Source organism: Phycodurus eques, chromosome 15, assembly GCF_024500275.1.
Source record: "Phycodurus eques isolate BA_2022a chromosome 15, UOR_Pequ_1.1, whole genome shotgun sequence".
Lineage (NCBI taxonomy): Eukaryota > Metazoa > Chordata > Actinopteri > Syngnathiformes > Syngnathidae > Phycodurus > Phycodurus eques.
In genome coordinates this window covers 10,790,644-10,806,871 of record NC_084539.1, presented here as the reverse complement: position 1 = coordinate 10,806,871, position 16,228 = coordinate 10,790,644, and the positions used below count along the sequence as shown (strand labels likewise).

Genomic DNA, 16,228 nt, shown 5'->3' with positions numbered 1-16,228 from the left:
TGTGCGTAATTCACATGTATAAATTAGTCATTATGATATATTGTTAATATAATTATTATATTGAGAAAAACACTGTGGTGCATTTTAAAATAAAAGCAGCAAATGAAAGGCCATCATATTTCCTCTTTACATGGCAAATGTGAATAATCAAATGCAAATTACCTATTTTCAGCAGTTCAGTTAGCGCATCTGCAAGAAAAAAGTGTGATGACCTTAATACTTATGATCAGTGTTCATTTTGAAATCACAACTGCTCACCGTAATGAACCTTTTTTTCCTCTTCAGCAGATTGCAGCGATGCAGAGAAAGCTGCAGGACAAGACAAATGCATTTCTATGACTGCAATTCAACCCAAAGTATAACTGATGACAAGTTGATGAAATGCCCATTAAAGGTTTTCATCATCTTACCAGACTGCAGAGCTGCCACAGCAAAGATGACAAAAAGCGATGTTAGAAATCTCATCTTGCCTCTTTCTCTTTGTGTGTGTGTGGACACACGGCATCAAAGCGCTTATATGTCCTCTGACATCCAGTCACATGTCCGTCTTGGATTCTGGTACCATTGTCCCACTCACTACCTGAGCACACAGCTGGGTGTCACATCAGCACAACAGACGCATCGTTATTCAGGGACTCAATGGGGGCCCATTGTCAGACCTTCAGTCACTTGGGCCTTTATTTAGGGGAGGGTGCTCGGAGCAGAAAAAGAAAGTGTCCAAAGACGATGTTGACAAGTGAAGACAATGTTTATTCCCTTTAAAATAATAATAATTCAGATTTCATTTGGCCGATGAGTGACGGCTCACAATGCCGCTCAGGCACAAAATACATCCATTTAGACACATCAGTACAAGGGACTTTGCGCAATGATTATTACGAAACACAAAATCACAGTAGAAAATGTTTCCATCATAAACAGTGTCATCCATCCATCCGTTTTCTTTACCGCTTATCCTTTCAAATAAAAAAAACAAAAAAAACTAAGCTGTGCTCCCAAATGTTTGATTTCTTGGATTATGTTTGATTTCTTGTCTGTTTGATTCTGTCAATTAAAGCGCACAATTAGCCCCTTTGAACGTACTTTAGGACAAGGTTCTATTTCAAAATATAGTTGCCAATACGTAAAAAGAAAAAGTACAAAATGGCATATATGAAATAATCAAATCTGACCCATTTCAAACATTTTCCTCCCTTATGATGGTCCCTGGTAGCAGGATTCTAGTTATACCAGCATGGTTGTTCTCCTAATGGTATGATCAAAGATCTTTTTAAACATTTGTATCTTTACCCTTTTTCATGTCTAAAAAGAAATCTATAAGAGTCTGTTCAGGAGGTGGGACCAAGGAAGATTTGATCATTAACAAACATTTAAACAATTACAAGTATAAAGAGGGGACAATAAGGGCAATTATCTTACATTACATAGTGATACATGCACAATCCAATCCAAGCTGAGTGTAAATAGCAACACCCCTCAGTAGTAGTGATGTAGAACACTTTGACATCGATGTAAACAACAACCACAATAATCTACATGGAATAAATGTCTCTCAATCAATACTGACCATTATTATGACTTGAGTTCGTTGTCACATTTCTGTGGGGCCAATTATGTATTACTCGTGCACTCACTGTAGTTGTCTCGCCATGCTGCACTATTTGCATATACTGGCCACTCATGCCAGAGTAGCATCTGCTCCATTTGCACACTGATTGAGGAGTATCTGTAACATTTGCACAACCAACATTGTCCCAGATGATCGCACTACTCGTCACTTTAAACCGCATACACTCCTTGAAGTCTCAGCGCTCTTTGCACAATGGTCATTGCACCGGACTATTGCAATATTAGTCATTCGAACTGCTCTAAGTGCTAGAGGACTCTGCATCTTTTTGCACAATTGTTTTTTGTCAATGTCTTTAGGTCTCCAAATGTTCTGTAAATTGACTGTCTGTTGTACTAGAGCGGCTCCAACTACCGGAGACCAATTCCTTGTGTGTTTTGGACATACTTGGCAAATAAAGATAATTCTGATTCTGATTCTGATTATCAATACGAAGGCAGAATCTCAGAAAAACCAACTCTTGTATTGGATCATACTGTTCTAATCGAATTAGTTTGTGTAGGCGTACCTGACGAACTGTCACAACTACGACACACAAAAAGTATGTGTGTTGGTGACACATCAACGATTACTTGAATTGGGATTCATCTTAGTGCAATGTGGTTACACCCGTACGAATCAAGGATGGGTGCTTATTGATTCCGGCAAACATGCCTTCGAGTATCGTGCGGCTGATTTCAAAAGAGAGCGAGGTTATCGTGACACAACGAAAATGTGTATGGCGGCACCTCCAAAGTGGTACAGTTCAAGTTCAACCTGACAGTTAGGAATTTGGAAAAGTGACTTCCTTAATGTCTTATAAACAAATAATTGGGTCTCTGGAGTGCCGGCCCACCTATCCAGTGTGAAGTTAAACAATCAAATACATTTTTTGTCATCTGCCTATTTCGGAACATTTGTCTGTGAGTTGTGCACTTCTGCCCCGTTACAGAGCAGTGGGCCTCCGAGATCAACCTTTGCCAAGCGACGACTGAAGTCCAGCGGCGCACGAAAAGGAAGCACTAAATTAGATTAGTCAGTGGTGGCTTCGCTCAAGGTGGATGATGTGGGGTGAACATCTTCCACTCTGAAGTCTCCGTGATTACTAAAATTCACAAGATTTGTTACTACTTGCAATTTTGACAAGTAGTTTCGAAAGGGGTCGGAAAAGTCGAGAAAAACGACGACGAAATCGGCAAGCTATGAGCTGTGAGTAGCCGCTCGGGTCGTCGCAACACCCTAGCTCCGCTCGCAGCCTTCATGGTAACGAAAGCCGTACTCTGCATTTATACGAGACAGAACAGCCCCACCAAACCTGAATGACTTGAACCAGAGGATGATAAGTGGATATTTAGTGGAAGAATGTCAAAGACAAAAAAAATATTGCACAACATGTATAATATGTCTCTTTTAAAGCTGCACAATAAGATGCACATTTTGTCTTCAGTTTAGTAAGCATCTGAAGAATTACCTGCACCTGTTTTTTTGTGCTGCCACCATAGAAGGGCACGAGTGATAGCAAAGAGGGGAACAAAATGTGAATCAGATATCGAACAATTATTGCAGTATGGACATCTCTGTCCTGGCTGCTCCGTACAATACTACAGCAACAATAAAAATAAAAGATTGGAACGCAGACTGCAAAAGTCAGCTCTGCTTAGTGTTTATGTGAAGATAATCTCTCTAAACATTCGGCACGTGACGCCCGTATTAAAGGGGAGTTCGGTACATCATTTGGCCTTCGGCAATCTCTTACTTGGGTCTGCACCCTCCATGTCAGGCATTACCAAACGTTGAGTCATTTTATTTTATTTGAAAAAAAGCCATTGACTTATTAGGGCACCACTTTGGTGGTTAGCACGTCATGTCTGCCTCACAGTTCTGAGCTTCAGGGTTCGAATCTTGGCTCCGGTCTTTGTGTGTGGAGTTTTCATGCTCTCCCAGTGCTCGTGTGGGTTTACTCCAGGTACTCCAGCTTCCTCCCACATTCCAAAAACATGCATGGTAGGTTCCTCAAAGACCGTCAATTGTCTATAGGTTGAATGTGAGTGTGAATGTTTGAGTGTATGCGCCCTATGATTGGCTGGCAAGCGCTATAGGCAATTGGATGGATGGACAATGACTTTTGGATGCGTGAGGTCCATCTATGGCCAGAAGTGTTTCATTGCTTTTACATTTCCCCCCATTAACACTGGTTTAATTACAGTATTTTTAGTTGTATGCAAGGTCAAAAAGTAACTTAAAACATTTCCTGTAAACCTAATAAACGTTTTGCGGTTAGATTTTAACAACGGAACAGATCATTTCTACTTAAATTTATTCCTAAACCATGACTTATTTATTTTTTTAAAAGTATGAGGTCGTTTTACATCAAGTGAATGTTTTTGTGGCCGAGAGTCACGTTGTGTGTGCTCAGGGGTGGGCTAGCTTTTTTGCTCATTTTATTTCTAAAACAAATGGATGGAAAATAAAATAAAATAAAATAAATTAAAATAAAAAATACGTGTATGTAAAATGTGTAAAATAATTCAATTGATCCCGCTCATCTTCACCATGGTCGCAAGTGTGCTGGAGCCTATCCCAGCTGACTGCCCAGGGAGAACATGCTACAACCGTACAGGAAGGCCAGAGCCTGGATTCAAAGTCCCAACCTCAGAACTGTGAAGCGGATGTGCTAACCACTCACCTATCTTTCCACCCAATCATTTAACAAGATAAATAAAATAAAAAGTTAAAGTTAAAATCAGAACTAGTTTATTTTACCAGTAGTTTTGTATTTTATTACAATAAATCAATTATTTAATTAAAAATTAGAAATGACTCGCTGAGTCATGGAATGACATTTTAGTTAGCCAATTTGAGGAAATTAATGCAACAACTACTACAGGACTCCTGATCATGTAAAAGCGTGGCGAACCTGATGAAAGAACGGAGCCGTACTTTGTGTGAGACTCTCTGCAGACTTGCAGTTCATCTGGAAGCGACAGCTGCGCTTACCCTGATAGAACCCAAATACCTGATCTTTTTGGACCGGACCTAAGCGCTTCAGAGCTCCCCCCGCAGGCGCGTGTGCAGGTCCTCCTGGTCGATCCGGCCCGTCTGCTTGTGCCAGCGGTGGTGGGCCAGCAGCGCCGCGTTCCTGGCTGAGATGGCGCTCATCTCCATGGAGCTGGCCGCCCACTCCACGGCGCTGAGGTAATAGAGTCGGCTGTGCAGGATGAAGGGCGGGGTCTGGCGCTGCGGGGGGCGGTAAGCGGGGTAGGCCAACCACGGAGTCTGCGACACCGAATCCCACGAGAGGAACATACGTCGGAGGTCCTCCTGGTCCAGCGCTCGAGGAGAAAACACTTTCCATACTTTGCTGTGGCTGGCGGGAGGTCGGCTGTAGCCGGGCGGGATGTGAACCGGGTCGACGGAAGTCAAACTGTACATGACGTTGTCTTTGGAGTCTGCGGTGAGAACCTCCGACACCGTGAACTCGGAGGCCGGCCGCGTGACTCCCAGGTAGGATGTGTTGAGAACGCCGTGGACCAGAATTGAAAAAACCTGGTGGTAGATGCCGGGGAACTGGGACACCATTGGTGAAGACAAACCTGAGAAGGAGATGTCAGACTTGCCCTGATGAAGCGGGGTTGCTATGACAACAATGTCATACATCGAGTGCCCCGCGCCAGTCTCTCCGACGTAACTGACCTCATAGAAGCCGGTGGAGGGCCCTGCAAACACGGAAACAAATGGTCGTTTAAGGGCCCATCTTATAGGAAATGAGACTGAGTGAAATTCTGACACTTTCAAGCCATGGCTGGACTACACTGTTAAAACGCTATTACGTCAAAACATAAATGTAATCAGAATAGGAAAAACAAACAGAACGGCAGAGAGTGAGGCGCAGATCTAAACTTCTTAACGTTTAAATGCATAAACACGGCCAAGAGATGATAGAAATACTGGTATGGTGAAATGAGAAAGCAACCTAATGACAGTCACCCTAACAGCTCAAACCATTCTAAAATGTACAGAGATGACCAGAATACTGCACACTGAAACACTAACTTTGTCATTCCATCCACTTTCCAGGTATGCTCCGGGTACAGTACAGAGGGGTTCCGTAATTCTATCAGTAAACAATCATATGAAAAACATTTCCATGCCACAGTAAAACGATCGCGACTGGGGTATCGATTTGGAAGTGCAATATTTACACGCACACAAACAAAACAAAAAAACATTAAAATGGTCTCACAGTCCAACATTTGACCATTCTGTTTGTATTTTGATTTCTTTTGCATCCCATTTAGGCAACAAACTAGAAGGCAAAAATATGTCCATGATACTATCTTTACGTGCATTATTAATTTTGTGTGAACTGGCTTGATGTACAGTGAACCCCTGCCTATTCGCAGATGAATATTCACAATTTTTTTCCGTGGACCCTAGCCTCACCTATTTGTGTACTTGTGCTCTTTCTGGAATGTCCCAAGATCACACCAATGACTTGTCTAAGAGGAAGGTTACAATTGGAGTTATGGATGTATTGTTCAAGTGATACAGCTCCACTGACAGTCAAACATTTGAATGTCGGGAAGGAGCTAAATTTAGCTTGGATTGTTTGTGGAAGTTACGGAGAGTCTTCGCTACATGTGCAGGTATAGTTAAGATCAAAAGTTTACATACCCTGACAGAATTTGTGAAATATTGGCAATTTGGGGGAAAATATAAGTGAACTCTGACCATCTCCTGATCTTGTTTTTGTTGTTGTTGCTATGTTTTGTTTAATATAAGCGTTATTCTGCAATGTCTCACAGTTCAATCTGAATCACACCAAAAACAAATAAATGTGTTTGAATAAATGGTATACATATTACAAATTCTATCAGGGTAGTATGTGAACTCATGACCACAACTGTACATGTACATGTCTGGTGCATTTAAAATCAATCAATTTGTAAGCCATTTATTTGTAAACGTACTGTTATATGATGAATTAAGTTTGACATGATATTAAAATGTGATGGGATCATAATGTGTGGTATATTTACAGTTTAAATTATAACTACAGTATAGGTCAGTGATTCTCAAAGTGTGGTTTGCGGGCTCCCTCTAGTGGTACGTGACAGAATCATTGAATTAAGTGTTCAAACTGTGTGTGTGTTTGAGTGGCTTCAACTTTTTTTAAAAATTGTATTTAAATCCAATACTGTATATTTGTTGTACTGTTGTTACAGTCCAGTTGTATTTAACTTTTAACGACAACATATTCACATTTAATCATTTAGAAATGCTTGTTTTCAAACATTTAGGTAACATTTACATTTTAATAGAATTGCTATTTAAGTCGTTTTTTAAAATTATTTTCCAATGTTTAAGCGCAGTGTTAATGTTAAAACTTTGCATAAAGTTACAGTGGCTAACAAAATATATCTTTGGGAACAAAACCTATGCTTTGTTTTTGATTAACACGCGAATGTATTTCAGTGCTGGTCATTATGGTGGTACTTGGAGAGCCAGTATTTTGATGGTACTTGGAACCACTGATAGAGGCGGTTCTAAACATTTTTGGGGGTCGGAGGTGTGTCAGTTAGTGGGCTTCATCCGTAGGTCCCTGGAAAGACTACGGATGGATGGGTACCTGTCTTGGACGGGCGAACTTTGAACGAAATGTCGGTCACCCTGGCTCGGATGAGTTCACTCTTGCTGTGGTAAAAAAGTCCAGAGCAAACTCTTTTGTTGCCTCCATCGACCGCCCACAAGCCCGAGTCAGCTCCCGCCAGTGACACAGCCCCTGGCACCAAGGCACAAACGTGTCAACAAAAATCCTTCGTCACCGAGCGTGTGACGAGGCGTGAGATTACATACCCGCGAGGGCGTTGATGCGGACACTTTGGCCGTAAGTCAGGCGCGTCAGGGGAGCCACCACGTCATTGAGGAAGACCTGCGCAAATCCTTCGGCCCTCATGGTTTCCTCCAGCGTGTGATTCACGAGGCTGAGGAAGTCATCCCCGCCCATGGCATGCAGGAGCCTCTCCATGCTCGTGAAGGAGTAAGCGTACTGCTGGTACTGGTAGATTCTGCCAACAGGGGTCATCAGAGGAAACTCTTAAACGTCATGTCAAAGGATGTATAAGATTTACTGTCTCCCCTGCCCTCACCTCATGAATTTATCCATGACACTCTCCACCCACATCTGCATGAACAGATAGTTGAGCCCATAGCGCCACAGCATGCGTAAGAAGTTTACAATGAACCAGTCGCTCTCCTCGAAAGTGAGCTCGCTGCCGTCGAAGACTGCCTTTTTCGACAGGACGTCCTGACGCACAGAGATGCCTAAAGATATATAAATATTTTTTTAAAATGTAAAAAAAAAAATAATAATAAAAATAATAAAACATCTTCAGCTAGCCTTGATTTAGTATGAAAAGTGTCCAGTTTTTAATATTTCCAAAATTCCTCAGCTACACTTCCAAAGCAAATGCTTCTAGTGTGTTGACGCCATTACCCAATTTGTCAACGAAGTACTTCATGTGGAGGTTGAGGGGATGGATCACCACACCTCCAGTCTCATATTCCTGATTTGCCATCTCCACCGTCGCCAGTCGCCCGCCGACATCGGCGGGTTCAAATACGTCTATCTTGACCGTGGGTCCAAACTCCTGTCTCAGGTAGAACGCCGCGGCCGCACCGCCGATACCTGCTCCCACCACAGCTGGACAGGAGCAATATCAAGACTCAATCAGGGGGGTGCAGCCATCCATGCATTATGAAGTATGTCCATATGTACAATCCATATATGTGATGTGAGACTAGCCCCTAAGGCTTAGATAGACTACAACCGGTTATTGACCACAAATGTAGAAATGTCAATAGAAAAATGGGAGCTATTTGCTTTAGGAATGCTGGTTCCCTTCCTGAACCGTGTTCATGCACATGATTACAAACCTTGCATACCATGTTGTGGATCGTGCAAATTGTCACCTTATTAGTATGATACGTCTTGAAAATTTACTACATCCATCTTGAAAACATACAATTTAATTCTTCAATTTGAAAAAAAAAACGTGAGTTTATTCTTGTAAAATGATGACTGACGAAAATATGAACAGTCACTTTATTCTCATAAATATGACTCTCATAAAATTATGACCACATTATATATATATATATATATATATATATATATATATAGTCTTTATTCTTCTAAAACTAAAATGTAACCTTAAACATAAAATGTACCACCATATAATCGCTAAATTATTATTATTATATTATTATTATTATTATTACATAAATTATTAAACTATATACCATTTTCTTTTGAAAAATACCTGATTTTTTATTTTTTTCAAAGCTATACAATTTCACTCTCCTAACATTCAGACTTTAATCTTGAAGACACATGACTTTTTTTTTCAAAAATATACAGCTTTGTTTCTTAAATTGTGAATCTTTTTAATCGGGACAATCAAGGACTTGTTTCTTAAAAATATATTTTATTCTTATCAAATTACTACTTTAAGATGAAAAATATATTACTTTTTATCTAAAAAAATATACAACTTAATTCTCTTAAAGTTTTGATTTAAAAAAAATAAATAAATCCTTCTTCTGTACCGCTTATCCTCACTAGATTCCCAGGTGTGCTGGAGACGATCCCATCTGATTTGGGACAAGACGTGGGTATACCAAGGACTGGTCACCAGCTAATCAAAGTGCACATCTTGACCATTCACACTCAGATTCACACCTAAGAACAATTAAGTGTCTTAAATTAAAGTAACGTTCATGTTTTTGGAATGCTGCATGAAACTTTTGATCTCGAAAAAATACACCTTTATTTTTGTGTATGATTATGAATTTCATCTAAAATAAATGTACTTTTTTTTTCGAAAATAAATGTATTCTCCTAAAACTACAATTTCATCTTGGAACAAAAATATACAGTGGGATAGGGACCAGGCCAAACCGCAAATAGCGAAAATCTGCTGATAACCGACGGCCATTATAATTACGCAGAGAAAAAAAAAATCTTGAGTAAGTGGGGATAAACCACCTATAAGCACTTTCTGGGTTAGTCCCGTCTCCCCCCACCCCCCTTCACCCCTAAAAAATATAAAAAATAAAATAAAAAAAGAAGTCTGCGAGTAGGTTAATCTGTGGGTGCCGAACAGCAAGTATGCGGGTGTCCACTGCACTACTTTCTTTTTTAAAATACACTTTACTCTCATACAATTCCGTTTTTAATCTCAAAAACAGTTTTTTGAGGGGGAAATATACAACTTTATTCTCGTAGAATCACATATTTAATCTAATAGTGCAATTTTTTTGTTTATTCTTTACAGAGTGGCCCTACTACGGCGTTTTACCAAAAGACCTACAACAAATGGGTGGTTGTAGATTACCACAATGTATTCCATAGGAATTGTTGTACTATGTGACAAAACGAAACAAGTGATCAAGATTAGAACCTCTTCATAAAATCTCACCAATGTTGGTGGGTGGCACATGCAGCTCTGGAGTGGAGGCTGAAGTTCTCATGGCGCTGTGACAGATTCCCAAGAGGAGGATGGCTCTCAGGCTCCAGGTCCCAACGCTCATGGTGGGCTTCTAGTGGTCCAAGGACATCTGAAACAACATGAAGCAGGCCAGCCACTGATTTAAGTGTCTTATCAGTCATGGCTCGAAGGTTGACCTAGTTCATATAAAAACAAGCCGGATGCAGCTTGTGTTCACCTCAGTATCATTACAATTACTTTACGTTTCATACGAAGTCAAGTTAATAGAAACAGAAAATAAATATTTAAAACTATTAAGGTTATTTGACAACTTACACAAGACGGAAGAATTTTACAAACTATATACAGGAAGCGTGGCTTGAAGCAACACTAACAAGCAACAACACTAAACTAACGTTCCGCACGTCGTTCCGGGTACTGGCTCTTTCAAAATTCAATACATACAAACGTTTGCGTTCATTCGGAGGCCGCTAATGGACTACTATTTTGTCTCATTATTACAATTTGAAATATAATCATAAATATATCTATAATGGTTGCGAGAATTTAGTCCTAACCTAGTAGAATATTGCATGTCTTTTATTTTTATAGCCACCATTGACGCTTATTTTAAGAGTATAAAGTGACGTAATGCATGCTGGAAAATAAAACAAAGATGTCTGCACATTTTCTATATGGTGCCAAAAAGAAAATATATATCCCAGCAAAATGTGTCTTTTGATTTTCGAAAATGAATCACTTCGAGAAACCGGAAGAGGTTGTTTTAACGAAACAGGGACAGGAAGTAACTCGGAAGTGACGAAAGTGCTCCTTATAAACCATGCTTGAATGGAGGTGACCTTAGTGCATAATCTAGTAGTTAAGTCTTATCGTTATCGGTCCCTCGTTTTATGCGCCTGCCCAATATTGTTTAATACAAAAGTTGTGTTAAAAGGTATTGAGCGGGACGAGCAGACATGGCGGAGGCTCACCAAGCACGCGTTCAGGCTGTGGTGGAGGAAATGGTCCAAAGCCTGGAGAGGGATCACATCCGAAAAATGCAGGTAGGCCTTCTGATCGTGCACATTTGGCGATGTATGTACAATTATCAACGAGGTGTGCTCGTGTTGGCAGGCTCGCATGTTCAAGTGCAGCGCGGACTGCTGTGATCGACCCACAGACACCATGACCCAGGTGCATCAGTGCATCGACAGGTGTCACACTCCTCTGGCCAAAGCCCAGGGGCTCGTCACCTCCGAGCTGGAGAAGTTTCAGGTGAGGGAGAGAAGTTGCATTCATTTCTATTTTTGTGGGGGATTCACATCTCTGCCTAGGTCCTTCCTCTATGGGGTTTGCATGTTCTCCAGCTTCACCCCCCTGTTCAAAAACATGCATTTTAGGTTCATTGAAGACTCTCAAATTGTCAATAGATGTGAACGAAATGGTTGTTTTGTCTATATGTGCCCTGTGATTGCTTGGCAACCAGTCTAGGATGTATCCTGCCTCTCTGCACTTGCCCAAAGTCAGCTGGCGTAGGCTCCAGATCTCTGTAACCCTAAAAAGCACAAAAGCTATTCAAAATAGAATGATGGATTGACTGTTTGGGGAAGGCAGCATGGCCAATGGTTAGCACATCTGCCTCAGTTATGAGGATGTCGGTTTGAATCTTCCTTTGAGGAATATCCATTTTCTACCCATATGCAGATGTGGCTTTCTCCGGATAAGCCAGCATCCTCCCACACTTTTTTATTACTAGAGAGAGAATGGATGCTGGACAATCAATTGATATTTAAAGTAACCTGTTTTTTCCCCCTATCAGGACCGTCTGGCCAGATGCACAATGCACTGCAACGACAAGGCAAAGGATTTGTTTGACTCCGGTGCCAAGGAACCCGCTGTCCGGTCCCTGATGGAGCGATGTGTGGGCAGTTGCGTGGACGACCACATGAACCTCATTCCCAGCATGACTCGTAGAATCCAAGAGAACCTGGACTCTATACCCCAATGAGATGACAAACGTCAACGCTTGTACTGAGTCCACTCTGATCAGTGACTATGAAGTGGAAGTAAAAAGGCAGGAGACCTGGCGTCAGAACATGGCATCCACACTGCCTGATATACCGTGCACTTTGAATCATGCATCAGGTGTTGCGCTTTCAAACATATTTAAGTTGTTTGTCATACAAGTACATACATGTTTCTATAAAACAATTACATTTACTTTTGACTGCATTTCTTGTAGAACCTAGCAAAAAATAACTGACCGAATACATATAGTGATTTATAGACCAGTAGCAGAACTTTAACATCTATTCTAAAGCTGACTGGAAGCCAGTGTAAAGACTTTAGAATTGGAGTAATATGCTCTGACCTTTTTGTTCTCGTCAAAACCCGAGCTGCAGCATTTTAATGCTCTTTTGAGGGAGTCCATTCAGAAGACTATTACAATAGTCAAGTCCACTTGAGATAAAAGCATGGATGAGCTTCTCCTGGTCTGCTGGACACATACAAGCCTTCACTCTGGATATGTTCTTCAGATGGTAGAAGGCAGTTTTAGTAATTGATTTGATATGACTGTTGGAAGTCAGGTCGGAATGTATCAGAACACCAAGGTTTCGGACTTGGTCTTTGAAGAGAGTGACTCCAGGTATTTACTAACAGCAATTCGCTTTTCTTTATTGCCAAAAACAATTATCTCAGTTTTGTTGTGGTTAAAGACATTTTTGGCTCATCCAGATATTTATGTCTTAGACACAAAACCTCAATTGAACTGTAGTCATCTGGAGACACTGCGTCATCTGCATAGCTATGATAGTCAAAATTAAAATTCTGAAGAATTTGACCCAAGGGTAGCAAATAATTACAGCTGAACAGAAGGGGTTCAAGAACTGACCCTTGAGGGACCCCATAGGTCATTGCCATTCGATGAGATTGAACACTTCCAATGGCTACAAAATAACTCCTTTCCTCCAGGCAGGACCTGAACCATTTAAGGACTGTTCCATTTAGTCCTACCAACGTTTCCAACCTGTTCAGCAGTATATTATGAGCTACCATATCAAAAGCTGCACTGAGGTCCAACAAGACCAGAATTGACACCTTTCCCGAGTCAGTATTCAAACTTATCATTTAGCACTTTGATGAGCAGATTCTGTACTGTGATGAGTTCGGAACCCTGATTGACATTTCTCAAAAAGTCAATTTAAGTTCAAGAAATTGCTGAGTTGATTAAAAATAACTTTCTCAACAATCTTGGCTATGAAATGGAGATTTGAGATGGGTCTATAGGTTGCTAACATGGAAGCATCCAGCGCACTTTTTTTTTTTTTAAAGCAGATGCTTGGTAGCTGCTTGAAGAGCTTTTGGAAACTCGCCTGACTGAAGTGAGCAATTGATTATTTGCTGCAAATCAGCTAGCACAGACTTCGCAGTAGCTTTGAAAAAGACAGATGGTATTGAGTCGACAGCTCCTTGATGGTTTCAGCTGCTGGTAGTGGCAAACCCAATGTTTAAGCGCTCTATCACTGGTCCAATCATGTGATGTAAGATTTTTTTTTAAAGGGTTTACAATAAAGACTTATGGCATTTACAGGAAAACAAAAAAACATCCTAATCCTTGTTTTGGGATAGTGCACGAGCATAAGGGGACTAGCAGCGCTCATTGTCATGGTAATGCTTAGAGGTTTTCAAAATATAGTGTAGTGGACCTCCACTTAGAAATAAAACCCGAACAAATCCCATAATATAATGGAACCTCCGGAGTTTAATGCCCCAAAAGTAGTACATTTGGTGGAAAAACCAACTTTCTTGGGGAGAAATGTGCCTAAATGTCAAACAGAAGCATTGGTGTTCAGTGAGGATTGAACTCCTTACCTTTCTTTTGCTTTTTTTTCATGATGGTCAAGCAGAAAATTTTCATAACCTTAAGAGTCTAAGAAATGGAACTTAATATGACATAGGAAAGGGTAAGGCCGCTCAGTGCAATATGATAAATACAATTCATTCAATACCACAATCACAGTATCACTCAACAATCAAGATCCTGAGCTCTCTCCATTACATCTGTCAGCTGAGGAATTTTACTTTAGTTTTATTATACAGTACATTAGTTGTATGTTACTCTAATAAGTTACTCAAAAACAATGCCCCGTAATGATAAAGATTTATGATGGTGGCAGTTTGAACCCAGGACAGGTTAAGGTAACTCCCATTGTTTCCAATTGGACAAATTGTTTTGACAGAACACCTTGGAAGTCAACCAGCATCCTAATAGGAAAGTGGTGTAAAGAAATACAGAAGCAGGTATAAATGAAGATATTATAGCACCACAGCCCATGTCTTTGGGCAGTTTTATTGGCAATGAACATCTTGTATACATAATTCTGCTTTGCAAAAAAAGTAAAAAATAAATAACTGTTGAATAAAAAAACCAAAAGTGATGCCACTGCAGCATGAGTGACTATCAGTTTGTACGTCTTTTCTTGACATTTATGAGGGAATCTCAGTGGATGGATGAGCAGGTGATAAAATGTGGAAAAATATTAGACCAGGGTTCGGGAACCTATGGCTCGCGAGCCATGTTTCTCTTTTGAGGACTGCATCTGGCGAGCAGATTAATTTTAGCTGACAATTCTTAACTTAAAAATTTTAAACTAAAATGAATGGACCCAATGGCAGCTGTCATCCTGGGTACAGTAGGGTCAGACACCAAAACTATTTTGATTGGATAATGCGGCGGTCAACTTTGTTGCCTGAGCCTTAAATGATTGCCAGTTTAAAACACTGATGAATGAAGTTGGGAATAATCATCCCGGTCTGCTTTTTGCACAGCAATGTGCGTTGTTTGTCAAGACGGAAGGGAAGTCCAGCCGTTTTGTGGCTTGCTTGAGCAATCCAGACCTTTCTTGAAATGAAAGACGTTGAGCATCCTGAGCAAGTTAACACTGACTGGCTCCTGAAGTTTTATTATATTGTGTACGATTGAACATCTGAAACAGCTCAATTTGAAAATTCAAGGCATTGGAAATAGTCTTATCCCTGCAACCAGCAGTGTTTGCATTTCAAAACAAGCTGGAACTCTATCGCAGCTACTGAAACAGGTTGTTTATTACACTTTGAACAACAGAGAATTTAAAAGGTGTGCGCACAGCAAGTAACCCCGCTCAACATTTTGATCTCCAGCAGCTAGCGAGCTTCAAATCTAATCTCCTGCAGTCATTCAAAGCACGCTTTGGAAAGTTTTGTGAGCACAACCGTCTTTTTAATTTCATCACTCATCCACGGGTAGTGAACAAAGCCGACCTGAGTTTACATCGTTAATGTCTCCACCAGAGATTTTGAGGTAGAACTTGCTGACCTGAAGGCCTCCGACCTGTGGGTGAACAAGTTAAAGTCGCTGAATGAAGATTTGGAAAGACTTGTGCAACAGCAAGCAGAGCTGGCTAGCAAACAAGTGGACAGAATTGGAAAACTTCAGCCCACAGACCAGCTGATTGTCAAAACTTGGAACACACTTCCCGTCACTTACCACACACGTGTGTGTGTGTGTGAGTATTGCCGTATTGACCTATGTATGCATGTGAGCAATTGTTCTCACATCTTAAAAAACAAGACCAAGCTACGATCACGTTTAACGGATGAAAGCCTCAATGCCTGCATAAAGCTTCACCTCACCACATATCAACCAGACTACAAAGCCATCAGCAAAACAATGCAGCACCAGAAGTCACATTAATGGTTAATATTTTTGTTCTAATTATTACTGGTTAGCTTCATTATAACAACATTAAAAATAATAAATTCAGACATTCTAAAATTGTTGGTCTTTCCTAAATATGCACGCTTTTAATTGTATACCGTGTTAAAAATTACAGTTAAGCTCTCGCATAAATACATTTTAAAATATGTGGCTTTCATGGCTCTCTTAGCCAAAATGGTTCCCGCTCCCTGGTGTAAACCCTGTGCAAAATGAAAAAAAAAAGTTGGACGTTAGTGCTTAAATAAGTAACCAGTGTTTTCGAGTGAGGGTGAACCTATAGTAAGAAAACAAGTGGACCCTTGTGGAGAAGAAAGAAAGACTGCTAGCTCACTGTGAAGCACATCATCATTAGATTACTTTTAACAGTAAATTAAG

General features: G+C 40.5%; 2 protein-coding genes across 2 annotated transcripts; one reads left to right on the top strand and one right to left on the bottom strand.

The window, feature by feature from the left end:
- Window positions 1–729: 729 nt before the first annotated feature.
- pcyox1 (prenylcysteine oxidase 1) lies at window positions 730–10,518 on the bottom strand. The gene is made up of 7 exons (XM_061697540.1): window positions 10,432–10,518; window positions 10,087–10,225; window positions 8,103–8,309; window positions 7,756–7,930; window positions 7,463–7,674; window positions 7,236–7,388; window positions 730–5,322 (listed from the first exon to the last, which is right to left on the bottom strand). Exons 2-7 carry the CDS (start codon window positions 10,196–10,198, stop codon window positions 4,652–4,654), a joined length of 1,530 nt encoding a protein of 509 aa, XP_061553524.1. The 5' UTR covers window positions 10,199–10,225; window positions 10,432–10,518; the 3' UTR covers window positions 730–4,651.
- Window positions 10,519–10,885: 367 nt separating this feature from the next.
- fam136a (family with sequence similarity 136 member A) lies at window positions 10,886–14,537 on the top strand. The gene is made up of 3 exons (XM_061697607.1): window positions 10,886–11,159; window positions 11,230–11,370; window positions 11,915–14,537. The coding sequence occupies exons 1-3, from the start codon at window positions 11,073–11,075 to the stop codon at window positions 12,101–12,103; spliced, it is 417 nt and encodes a 138-aa protein (XP_061553591.1). The 5' UTR covers window positions 10,886–11,072; the 3' UTR covers window positions 12,104–14,537.
- Window positions 14,538–16,228: the final 1,691 nt, after the last annotated feature.

What these genes read in the sequence shown, in the direction of transcription:
- pcyox1 (XM_061697540.1), bottom strand. Translation starts at nt 10,198, where the DNA reads ATGAGCGTTGGGACCTGGAGCCTGAGAGCCATCCTCCTCTTGGGAATC. An exon ending in CCGCATCAACGCCCTCGCGG is followed by an intron (nt 7,389 to 7,462) that starts GTATGTAATCTC and finishes CCTTGGTGCCAG; the next exon opens with GGGCTGTGTCACTGGCGGGA. An exon ending in AGTTCGCCCGTCCAAGACAG is followed by an intron (nt 5,323 to 7,235) that starts GTACCCATCCAT and finishes CCGTGTTTGCAG; the next exon opens with GGCCCTCCACCGGCTTCTAT.
- fam136a (XM_061697607.1), top strand. Translation starts at nt 11,073, where the DNA reads ATGGCGGAGGCTCACCAAGCACGCGTTCAGGCTGTGGTGGAGGAAATG. An exon ending in ATCACATCCGAAAAATGCAG is followed by an intron (nt 11,160 to 11,229) that starts GTAGGCCTTCTG and finishes TCGTGTTGGCAG; the next exon opens with GCTCGCATGTTCAAGTGCAG. An exon ending in CCGAGCTGGAGAAGTTTCAG is followed by an intron (nt 11,371 to 11,914) that starts GTGAGGGAGAGA and finishes TCCCCCTATCAG; the next exon opens with GACCGTCTGGCCAGATGCAC.